At 51.1% G+C, this 12,315-nt stretch overlaps 1 protein-coding gene across 1 annotated transcript in view; it reads left to right on the top strand.

Annotated features, from left to right (window-relative positions):
- The first annotated feature begins 1,814 nt into the window (after nucleotides 1-1,814).
- CYP26C1 (cytochrome P450 family 26 subfamily C member 1) overlaps nucleotides 1,815-12,315 on the top strand; it is a 217,025-nt gene continuing 206,524 nt past the window's right edge. Inside the window, exons 1-3 of the mRNA XM_069611362.1 lie at nucleotides 1,815-2,024; nucleotides 8,767-9,404; nucleotides 9,886-10,110. Of these exons, the coding sequence (XP_069467463.1) occupies nucleotides 9,201-9,404; nucleotides 9,886-10,110 (429 nt within the window). The 5' untranslated portion in view covers nucleotides 1,815-2,024; nucleotides 8,767-9,200. The remainder of the gene's footprint in view (nucleotides 2,025-8,766; nucleotides 9,405-9,885; nucleotides 10,111-12,315) is intronic.

The raw sequence follows: 12,315 nt of genomic DNA, 5'->3' as shown, positions 1-12,315 counted from the left end.
CAGCATTGCGCTGTTGAAAGCACAAGCAGCATCCTCAGCATGAGCAGCATCCTCAGCATTGCGCTGGAGAAAGCACGAGCAGCTACCTCAGCATTTCGCTGGAGAAAGCACGAGCAGCAAACTCAGCATTGCGCTGGAGAAAGCATGAGCCGCATCCTCAGCATGAGCAGCATCCTCAGCATTGCGCTGGAGAAAGCATGAGCCTCATCCTCAGCATGAGCAGCATCCTCAACATTGCGCTGGAGAAAGCAAGAGACGCATCCTCAGCATGAGCAGCATCCTCAGCATTGCTCTGGAGATAGCACAAGCAGCATCCTCAGCACTGCGCTGGAGAAAGCATGAGCAGCATCCTCAGCATTGCGCTGGAGAAAGCACGAGCAGCTACCTCAGCATTGCGCTGGAGAAAGCACAAGCAGCATCCTCAGCATGAGCAGCATCCTCAGCATTGCGCTGGAGAAAGCACGAGCAGCTACTTCAGCATGAGCAGCATCCTCAGCATTGCGCTGGAGAGACAGCAAGGGCAGCATCCTCAGCATTGCGCTGGAGGAAGCATGAGCCTCATCCTCAGCATGAGCAGCATCCTCAGCATTGCGCTGGAGAGACAGCAAGGGCAGCATCCTCAGCATTGCGCTGTTGAAAGCACAAGCAGCATCCTCAGCATTGCGCTGGAGAAAGCACGAGCAGCTACCTCAGCATTTCGCTGGAGAAAGCACGAGAAGCACTTCAGCATTGTGGTGGAGAAAACACCAGCAGCAAACTCAACATTGTGCAGGAGAGAGCAAGAGCAGTATCCTCAGCACTGCGCTGGAGAAAACACGCTGTTATTTAATGCGACACAGGGAAATGTATGTATGCTGGTGTGTGCTTGCATGGCCTTATTACTAGATGTGTGCTCTGTGGGAGTAGTCGTGCATAATTCCTCTCCCCCACACCCCTCCCTCCTTCGCACGTACCTGCTGTCTGGTGCAATGCAAATAACCCATGACATATGTACTAGCCGAATAATAAACTTCCAGGCCTGGCCTGTGCACTAATAGTCATCGCTGTGTTCATGTATGCTTCTGAAATGTAAACTATTCTCTTTGCAAACAGGAGGCCTGGAACTGCCAGTGCATCTGGCTTCCATTCGCTGTGCCTCCTTTTCATACAGTAATGAAACATTGGAAATAGGAGCATTATCAGCTGGTCAGCATTGCCATAAGATGGGGGCTGTTAGGCCTGTTCACTTGGGGATCGCCCGGGCCCCATTTGGCCGGGTAGGGCTTCGAGTTGTGCACTTGGGGAAAGGCCACCTTGTAATATAGCCGGCTCGGAGCAAAGACTCCCCGGAGCCGGGCGCAACACGGCTTTCAGTGCGATAAGCCGGCTTTCAAGGGATCCTCACGTGTGTGCTGTCCTGCTGGGGCCTGTGGCTTCACTTATTCCGCGGGGGCTCAGCATCCGCCCCAACAAGCCCGACGCAGCAATTAAACGTGTGCCTCGGAACGCCTGCCGGTGGCTGCTGTGTGTGAAGGGCTCCATTTCGCCTTCCGTGTCCCGGGCACGGATTCTCAGAGACACTTGTGCCTGTTCCACGGATGCAGTACCTCGCCCACCAACGTTGAGATCCCAGCTGCCCCTGTGTCTGTGCCCCTGCTGGCCCGCTTGAATTTCAGGGGCACGCTCCTGTGGGGAAGTGGGGGGAGGGTCAGGGGGGGTCGGAGCTTTACAATTGAATCTGGGAGTCGGGCTGTCATTGGTTACCTGCTCCTCCAGAGGGTCGGTCTGCGGGGCCAGCCCACTAGCGCTGTCACTGCAGCCCATTACTCACATCTGCCGTGCCCCTGCCGTCAAGAGTGCCCTCTCTGCCGGCTCCAATCAAAGCGCTCTGCCAAGCTCTTCGCGGACGTCATCAGCCCTGGAGGTGGGCGCTATAATAAGCCGATAAATGTATGGATGGAGAGATATGCGAGTGAGCGCGGGTCGGACAGAAGTTCCTGACGCAGATCTGAGGAGTTTGGGAGGCGACTTGATCTCGGCCACTGGTGAGTACAGGGCTCTCGTTGGAGGCACCTGTCAGGAATGGGTGCCTGCGTTCTTATAACTTCAGGACCAAGCGGACTCTATGCGCACAGCACTGGTGTAAATGGCATGCATGCATGCAGGCACGGGAGATCGCCTGGCAAGGTGTATTTACTATCTAGCAGTAGTGCAGATTCACTGGTGTAAATGGCATGCATGCATGGGATATCTATTGGCCGGGTGTAATAACTTTTACCAATAATGCGGATTTCAGTGCATGCCCAGAGCACTGGTGTAAATGACATGCATGCACACGAGATCTGGTGGAAATGTCTATTTAGTTCTAGCAGTAGTGCAGATTTCAGTGCATGTTCACAGGACTGGTGTAAATGGCATGCATGCACACGAGATCTGTTGGAAAGGTCTATTTAGTTCTAGTAGTAGTGCAGATTTCAATGCATGTCCACAGCACTGGTGTAAATGGCATGCATGCACACGGGATCTGTTGGAAAGGTCTATTTACTTCTAGCAGTAATGCAGATTTCAGTGCATGTCCACAGCACTGGTGTAAATTGCATGCATGCACACGAGATCTGTTGGAAAGGTCTATTTACTTCTAGCAGTAGTGCAGATTTCAGTGCATGTCCACAGCACTGGTGTAAATGACATGCATGCACACGAGATCTGTTCTGTTGGAAAGGTCTATTTACTTCTAGCAGTAGTGCAGATTTCAGTGCATGTCCACAGCACTGGTGTAAATGACATGCATGCACACGAGATCTGTTGGAAAGGTCTATTTACTTCTAGCAGTAGTGCAGATTTCAGTGCATGTCCACAGCACTGGTGTAAATGGCATGCATGCACACGAGATCTGTTGGAAAGGTCTATTTACTTCTAGCAGTAATGCAGATTTCAGTGCATGTCCACAGCACTGGTGTAAATGGCATGCATGCACACGAGATCTGTTGGAAAGGTCTATTTACTTCTAGCAGTAGTGCAGATTTCAGTGCATGTCCACAGCACTGGTGTAAATGACATGCATGCATGGGGAATCTAGTGGAAAGGTCTATCTACTTCTAGCAATAGTGCGGATGCCAATACATGCCCAGATCGGTGGTATAAATGACATGCATGCATGCAAGCGCGGAAGATGTAGTGGAAAGGATGATCTACTTTTATCAGTAGTGCAGATTTCAGTGCATGCCCAGAGCACTGGTGTAAATTACTTTGAAGCACAGGGAATCTGGTGGAAAGGATTTTTAATTCTAGTAATAATGCAGATTTCAGTAGATGCCCATAGAAGTTGTATGCATGACATGCATGCAGGTACGGGAGGTCTGTTGGAAACATGTATTTACTTCTAGCAGTAGAGAGGATGTAAGTGCATTCCGAGAGCACGTGTGTAAATGACATGCATGCACGGGAGTTCTATTGGAAACGTGTATTTACTTCTAGCAGTAGAGAGGATGTAAGTGCATTCCGAGAGCACGTGTGTAAATGACATGCATGCACGGGAGTTCTATTGGAAACGTGTATTTTACTTCTAGCAGTAGAGAGGATGTAAGTGCATTCCGAGAGCACGTGTGTAAATGACATGCATGCACGGGAGTTCTATTGGAAACGTGTATTTTACTTCTAGCAGTAGAGAGGATGTAAGTGCATTCCGAGAGCACGTGTGTAAATGACATGCATGCACGGGAGATCTATTGGAAACGTGTATTTACTTCTAAATCTGTGCATGCCGAGAGCAGGCTGCAAACACACACATACGCACTGGGGAGCCCTTGGATATGCGCATTAATGGTTATAGTGCGGCAGATTTCAGAACATGTCCAGAGACGGCTGTTGTAAATGACAGCGACCTATGCGGAAACGTGCTTCACGAGCAGCCACAGAGCGGTTAGAGGAGGGAACGGATTAAATAAGAATCGCACACCTGTGAGAACCGAACAGCCCATGGATATGAGGACGTGAATGTGTTTATTGATATAGATATAGCCAGATTTGACTTTGTATAGATAGATAACACGAGTGACTGTCTCATTTGACATTTAGTAGCATGGAGACAAACACAAGACATATACTGAATTAAAAGCGACTTCTAACTATCCCAATACGACCTTTACATATGATGATGACATGTGGATTTAATTTCCCATAATATTACCGAGCCCACGGCAGCCGCCGCGCTTGCAGCGCAGAGCCCTGGGAAGGCGCGCTATTTCTTCTAATCCCGCAGATACCAGGGCCGCTCCGCAGCGGACGCCAGAGCCGGCCGGGCACTGGCTGCTGATCACACTCTCTTATTATATGGATTGGAGCGCCCTGGCGTGCGGTGTCCCATCCGTTTCAGAACTCCGGGAGGCACGGCGCTGACTGCTGCTGGCCCCACGTGCACCCGCCACGCACTGCTCGCATACTGGAAATGCTCTGATCGTGTGCTCTCGCAGGGCACTAGGCTTTCAGGGCAGGGGCATATCTGGTTGCTCACTATGTGTGCGGGGCAACGATGCCTGCCCTAGATTACAGTTGAGAATGCGTTTACATTTATATACTAATATGACTCGGTGCCTTAAATCACCCACCCACACGCCGTGTACGCGAAACGTCTTGGAAGTGCATTCAATTCGAGCGCTAAGCAGATTTCAGCGCATTTCTGGCTGCATGTGCGGAGCAGCGAGTGCAGTCCTGCCCGCACTGCTCCGCAGATTACAGCGCATTTCTGGCTGCATGTGCGGAGCAGCGAGTGCAGTCCTGCGTGCAGTGCTCCCCAGATTTCAGCGCATTTCTGGCTGCATGTGCGGAGCAGCGAGGGCAGTCCTGCCCGCACTGCTCCGCAGATTACAGCGCATTTCTGGCTGCATGTGCGGGGCAGCGAGTGCAGTCCTGCGTGCACTGCTCCCCAGATTTCAGCGCATTTCTGGCTGCATGTGCGGGGCAGCGAGTGCAGTCCCGCCCGCACTGCTCCCCAGATTTCAGCGCATTTCTGGCTGCATGTGCGGGGCAGCGAGTGCAGTCCTGCGTGCACTGCTCCCCAGATTTCAGCGCATTTCTGGCTGCATGTGCGGGGCAGCGAGTGCAGTCCCGCCTGCACTGCTCCGCAGATTACAGCGCATCTTGAAAGCTCGCTCCTCGTGGGTGGCGGCGAAGTCTTAGGTGTGTTTACTTCTAATAATACCGCTGTTTTGGGGCATCCTAGAGTCGGGCTACTTAAGCGAGCGAGACCCACATGCCTCTTCAAGGAAAGGATTCCGCTTCACATTAGTACAATCGTTTTAATTCTAAAATGTAACAAGTTTAGGAGCTGCGGCTTTCGCGGGGCCCCGAGGTCAACAACAGACATGCACCACTTGGCAAGACTTGGGGGTGATGCTCGCTACTAAATGCAACCCAAATGACAACACGTTTTCATAGCCGACTGTGCCGTGTATTGTGTGTAATCACGCACGTGCCCACGTTCACTGCACCGCTTGGGAATGTGCTTTGTTTAATAGTGCAGATTTCAGGGCAGACGCGATTCTATCGACGTGTGCAGAGCAGTGGGAACCCGCACACACTGCATGCATGCAATGGCACTGCTTGTCTTAGCTCGCTTTATGAACTTCTGATAATGTTACAGTGCTCACAACTTTGGAGCGGTCTGCTGATCCAGGGCACTTAGTTTACACCGCTTCAGTGCATGCATTCACTGCACTGGGCATGCGGGTTATGAACTTCTGATAATGTTGTAGTGCTCACCACTTTGGAGCGCTCTGTTGATCCAGGGCACTGAGTTTAAACCGCTTCAGTGCATGCATTCACTGCACTGGGCATGTCTTAGCTCGGTTTATGAACTTCTCATAATGTTGTAGTGCTCGCCACTTTGGAGCGGTCTGCTGATCCAGGGCACTGAGTTTAAACCGCTTCAGTGCATGCATTCACTGCACTGGGCATTTCTTAGCTCGGTTTATGAACTTCTGATAATGTTGTAGTGCTCGCCACTTTGGAGCGGTCTGCTGATCCAGGGCACTGAGATTAAACCGCTTCAGTGCATGCATTCACTGCGCTGGGCATGTGTTAGTTCGGTTTATGAACTTCTGATAATGTTGTAGTGCTCGCCACTTTGGAGCGGTCTGTTGATCAAGGGCACTGAGTTTATACTGCTTCAGTGCATGCATTCACTGCACCGGGCATGTCTGAGCTCGGTTTATGCACTTCTGATAATGGTGCAGTGCTCACCACTTTGGAGGGGTCTGCTGATCCAGGGCACTGAGATTAAACCGCTTCAGTGCATACATTCACTACACTGGGCATGCGGGTTATGAACTTCTGATAATGTTGCAGTACTGACCACTTTGGAGCGGTCTGTTGATCCAGGGCACTGAGATTAAACCGCTTCAGTGCAGTGCGCGTCAGATGTTGGAGCACCCGTGGCTGGCTGCTTGTGTAGGGCATATGGCCATATGCTCTCCACCAGGTGCGCCGTGGGGTGGCTTTTTGGCTTCTGATGAATGCAGAGTCCATCCCTTCTCTGGCGGAAGTCACTTTCCATAATGTATACACGCCCTTGTGGAGGAGCCCAGGTGATAGGACGTCTGTCAAGGGCACGCACTGATGGAGACACGTATTGCCCTGGGCAGGTCGTGAAGGTGGTTGGTAACAACTCATAACGTTACAGTGCGCTCTAGCTTGTTTTGCAGCACGCACACATCTTTACTGCACTGGGCGCCGCTTAGAAGTCTCTATAAAGCTCTAATAATGTTGGAAATGGCACCTTCTTAGGGTTGTCTACTGCTGCTGGTGTGCACAAACTGGCATAAAAAAAATCCATTCTCTGCACAAAGTTTGGACAGTTGGCCGGGGGCCTCATTAAGAACACACGGTATGAGAGTGACATCTTGCGCGCATGAAAAGGCTATTCTCCAGTGGGGTCATGTATGTCTGGAGCGCAGCTGTGCAGCTCGCTTCTCTGGAGTGGCTATCACAAGCTACATGTTATGCTTGTCTGTGTGTGTATACACAATGCAACGTTCAACATGCTGCACACGACCCGAAACACGAAACATAAATAACGCACACAACTCTAGAAGATCACATTTTAGAGGTCCCAAAAGTAGTTCCCCCCTATTAGCAAAGTGTACTGATGAGGGAAGGTACCTGCAGAGCCCACTGGGCGCCTACTCAAGGCGCAGGCAGAGTTAACACAAAGAGGCGAGACAAAGTATATTCTTACAGTATGCGCCCGAGTCCTTAAACGCAATCCGTATTCACCTCACACCCAGCGCATGTCTGACACGCGGAGGCAGGCTCCAGAAAGCCCACCAAAGGCCCACCACAGGCCCCGAGCTTAATGTGGAACACACATTGCCAAGGGCCAAGTCAAGCCGAGCACAAAGTAACACGGTTCACGTGTCTAGGAGCGTTCTCGAAGTAGGCCTGAGTTTCAGCCATTTTATTATTACTTGAACATGGGCAATCGGAAGGTGCGCACATCGCCAATATAATACGTGTGTCATTTTTTTAGCTGTTGGCATTGACTTCACAACTACACCAACACGGTGTTTGCACTTTGATTTAAGCCTTTATCTCACAGTACCCAGGTACATTCACGTGGCAGGCACCCCGAGGGATACCACACTCTCTGTTCCTCACCCCTGCATTCCCCCTGCACATAGCATGCTCTGACCTCAGCGCTTGACTTCTGGGGTACGCAGGGGCCCAGCCGAAGCCCTCATGCAGCCGCTTCCGCGGGAGTTCGGCGTAGCGCTGTACGGTCGCGGCGTAGCGCTGTACGGTCGCGTGCACGCGCGCGCCTTTCTTCGATCAGCGCCATGCTTCGGTCGCGCTTCAGGCCACTGTACAAAACGTGAATGCGTGCTTAACTCTGCGCCCCCACTGCACCCGTCCGCTCCCCTAATGCCACTTTCCCGACAAGCCTTGGTGCTCTTAGGCCAGTAACCTGGTGACTGGCTGGCGCAGTATAAGAAGCGTTTCACATCGCATGCGCTTATAATATGCAACTACCGGTTATGCCCTTCATTCTACACCATTTGCTTGTTGAACAAATAGCAACGTCGATTGGGTAGACCTATTGTATATAGAAATGTTCTATGTACAGCGCTTTACAAATATAAGTGTTATTGTAATTGATAATTTGCATTAACGTTTTGCACCAAAAAAAAGCTCTGCACGGTATCAGAAATTGTCCCCACACTGCCTCTTGGGGGCCGCCTGTAGTGCAAGATAGGCCTAACTCACAGCCACATTAACTGCCCTCGTCCCCTCCCCCATTGCTCCGCATTTTTGTTGGAGGGGGAACAGAGCCTGAATCGCGCATGAACACCAACACTGCCTACAATGAAGGGTAGGTCCAAGACACAAAGTGCCCCCCGTGTGCGTGCCTGTCAGTTAGTGCAATGTGAGCAGGGCCCCACTCACGAGGCTCCCTAGTCCTAGCGCTTAGAAACACTTGCATGTGTATAGGCGCTTTATAAATAAACAATACCATACCTAGTGGGGCTGTCCTCGCGGGATGAACATGGCCTAACTGATTCGCACACCCCGGCTGGAGCTGCCCCCCCCCCCCCGTCTCACCCCTTCGTGGTAAACTGCTCGTGGTCATTTGTTGTCATTGTAACTACCCCGTATGTAGCATCGCCCAGTGTGTTGTGAAGTGTCGAGCCACGCCAGCTTGCGCCAGTTCGGTATGAAATGTCGTGTCATGAGTCCTTTTGAAGTGGTTCATATGGTAAGAATCTGCTCTTCTCTGCCTTTTATTCTGTACAGCCTGGACCTGGGGCACCTGCGCGGCTAGATGGACTGGGCAGGATTCTGGGATCTGACCAGCGACGCACTTCACCTGGAAGACAATAGCCACTGACGTCCAGTACATGCCCTTCTACTGAGTACGCCAGTGGCCGCCAGTGTAAAACCTCCCTCTTGGTGCCCAGCCCGAGCGCCTCTCCTGAAAGAAAAGAACCGCTGGCGTCCCGTCTAAGCCCATTGTTTGTCAGCAAAGCGCCAACTTCGCCAGCCTAACAGCTTCCATTGGCAGAACAGCGCCAGTGCCCTCGCCCTTCCAAAGACCCCCTCGAACTTCTAGGCTCATCACTTGGTAAAGAAGGGGCAGTGATTCCCAGCACAGGACTGCCCCTGATACATCACCCCAAGGTCGTCGGCTGGCATTGACACCTATTCCGAGCGCTTCGCACCGCCCCGCCATGTTCCTCCTGGAGATCAACTACTTGTCACTGCTCGAGGCGGCCGCCACCTCTGTGCTGTCCCTGCTACTGCTCCTGGCCCTGTGCCGCCAGCTCTGGGCCCTGCGCTGGAGCAGGACCAGGGACAGGGAGTGCTCGCTGCCCCTGCCCAAGGGCTCCATGGGGTGGCCTTTCTTCGGGGAGACGCTGCATTGGCTGGTGCAGGTAAGGAAAGCATGGAAGGAGAGTTTGGCTTGGCACGGAGCCCGCACGACTTTCCGACAAATACTATATGTAAAGCGCTATATAAAAGCACTAGGTAAAGTTTTCATTGGAAGTAGTAGGATGGCGACGTACAGAGAGCTTTTACCGATTTTCAATATTCCCTGCGCCTTTTTGTTTTAGTCCTGCCAGCTTTGTTCAATTTAGTTGTCATTAATGTTTCTAGAAATCGCAGAACAGGCTATCGTCTCCCAAATGAAATGCCCGCTATAATGCTGCCACGGTCTTATCTTCAGAGGTTTGCCATTTCTTAGGATAGGCCCTGCCTTGATGTAGTTGGCCAGAGAGCTACGTATGTGTAAAGTGAAGGGTTTTTCGATTGCATGGGCCTGGAGCGCCTTAGACTGCAGCCTATGCACGTGGGAGGGCGTTCTCACGCGCAGTTCCTGGAAGCCTTCTTTGCAGCGCTGTTTATCTCTTGCAGGGCTCCGACTTCCACAGCTCCAGGCGAGCCAAGTACGGCAACGTGTTCAAGACTCACCTGCTGGGGAAGCCCCTCATCCGAGTGACGGGGGCGGCCAACGTTCGCAGGATCCTGCTGGGGGAGCACAGCCTGGTGAGCAGCCAGTGGCCGCACAGCACCCAGATCATCCTGGGCGCCAACACCCTGGTGAACTGTGTGGGAGACGAGCACCGGCGCCGGAGGAAGGTGAGCGTGGTGGCTTCTCGGTTCCGAAAGGGAACGGCGTTAGCGGAGGCTAGTATTCTAGAGCGAAAGGGAAAGGCGGGAGCTTGGAGAGGTGGTACTCTAGATTCCATAAGGGAAATGCGGGGGATTGGAGGGGTGGTAGTCTAGATTCCAAACGGAAAGGTGGGGATTGAAGGGGTGGTATTCTAGAGTCCAAAAGGAAAGGCAGGGGATTGGAGGGGTGGAATTCTAGTGTTCAGAAGGGGAAGGTGGGGCTTACAGGGGTGGGGTGGTATTCTAGAGTCCAAAGGGAACAGCAGGAGCTTGGTAGGGGTGGTACTCTAGATTCCAAAAGGGAAATGCGGGGGCTTGGAGAGGTGGTACGCTAGATTCCATAAGGGAAATTCGGGGGCTTGGAGGGGTGGTATTCAAGAGGGAAAGGCTGGGGTTTGGAGGGGTTGCATTCTAGAGTCCAAAGTGAAAGGCGAGTGCTTGGTGGGTTTATTCTAGAGTCCAAAAGGAAAGGCGGGGGATTGGAGGGGTGGTAGTCTAGATTCCAAACGGAAAGGTGGGGATTGAAGGGGTGGTATTCTAGAGTCCAAAAGGAAAGGCAGGGGATTGGAGGGGTGGAATTCTAGTGTTCAGAAGGGGAATGGGGCTTACAGGGGTGGTATTCTAGAGTCCAAAGGGAACAGCAGGATCTTGGTAGGGGTGGTACTTTAGATTCCAAAAGGGAAATGCGGGAGCTTGGAGAGGTGGTACTCTAGATTCCATAAGGGAAATGCGGGGGCTTGGAGGGGTGGTATTCAAGAGGAAAAGGCGGGGGCTTGGAGGGGTTGCATTCTAGAGTCCAAAGTGAAAGGGGAGTGCTTGGTGGGTTTATTCTAGAGTCCAAAAGGAAAGGCAAGGGCTTCGAGGGGTGGTAGTCTAGATTCGAAACAGAAAGGTGGGGATTGAAGAGGTGGAATTCTAGTGTTCAGAAGAGGAAGGGGGGCTTGCAGGGGTGATATTCTAGAGACCAAAGGGAACAGCGGGAACTTGGTAGTGGTGGTACTGTAGATTCCAAAAGGGAAAGGCGGGGCTTGGACCGGTGGTACTTTAGAGTGAAAGGGAAAGGCGGGGGCTTGGAGGGGTTGCATTCTAGAGTCCAAAGAGAAAGGCGGGGGTTGGAGGGGTGTATTCTAGATTCCAAAGGCAAAAAGGGGGGGCTTAGAGGGGTGTTATTCTAAAGTTCAAAGGGAAAGTCGGGGACTTGGAGGGTGGCGGTTATTGTAGAGTCCAAAAGCTGGGGCTTGGAGGGATGCTATTTTAGAGTTTTTAGAGTCCAAAGGGAAAGACTGTCGCCTTATATTGAGACCCCCCTTAACCTGGGGAGTTCCTTCCCTCCCCCAATCAAGGAGCCCTGCAATACCCGCTTAAGTTTTTTTGCGCTGGCCTTACTGAAGACTCATATAGAGTCACACAAATCTCCCCGTCTGTGCCCACAGTGAGCCAAGAACCAGGCCGGGGTATAGGAAATATATTTGTATTTATTTGAATGCTAAACAATGAAAAATACACTAAAGCAACACACGCCACCTTCTAAGTGGCCCACAATTAAACTTCTGGTTACACAAATAAATCACACAAGTTGATTTGAAAAAACACAAATCACAATACTACTTTATCCCAATTTCACTTCCAGAAATAATGAACACTGTTCATTGAGCAAAAACAATTTACATATGTAGTGCTGTGCAATTTTGATTTTCCCGCGCCCCTAAAAGGCTAGCAATTTGGTTTATAGATTGGCATAAATGCATATGGCTATTATGATTTCATCTACACATTTGCTTTAAAATAAATACAGGGTGATTTAGCAATCAGTGTGTTTTTCAGACCCACCTCACTTAAAGGTCTGTGTTGGGGAAGTTGGACAGTAAAAATTGGGATGATTTAAGAATTGTGTATGTTCAGTCCCCCTCTACTTAAAGGTCTGCATTGGGGAAGCTGGACCCATAGGATGACCCAATTAAGTTACAGTCTATAGTTTATAGGGCACACTGGGAATGAGATTTTGGTAATTTCGAATTTTAACAAAAATCACCCTGTGGTGCTCTGCCAAGGGGAATTCATTCAATTACTATTTTTAGTCAACTAGGCTAAGGATACACAGTTAAAGGGAAAGGATTTAAGGCAAGCAGACTCGTCCACCTTTTGGATTCAAATGGCGCAATTGTTCTTAAA

This window comes from Ambystoma mexicanum, chromosome 8 (assembly GCF_040938575.1).
Source record: "Ambystoma mexicanum isolate Mex_15411 chromosome 8, UKY_AmexF1_1, whole genome shotgun sequence".
Taxonomy (NCBI): domain Eukaryota; kingdom Metazoa; phylum Chordata; class Amphibia; order Caudata; family Ambystomatidae; genus Ambystoma; species Ambystoma mexicanum.
The sequence above is the reverse complement of the archived record's forward strand: the minus strand, read 5'-3'. Positions and strand labels throughout refer to the sequence as shown.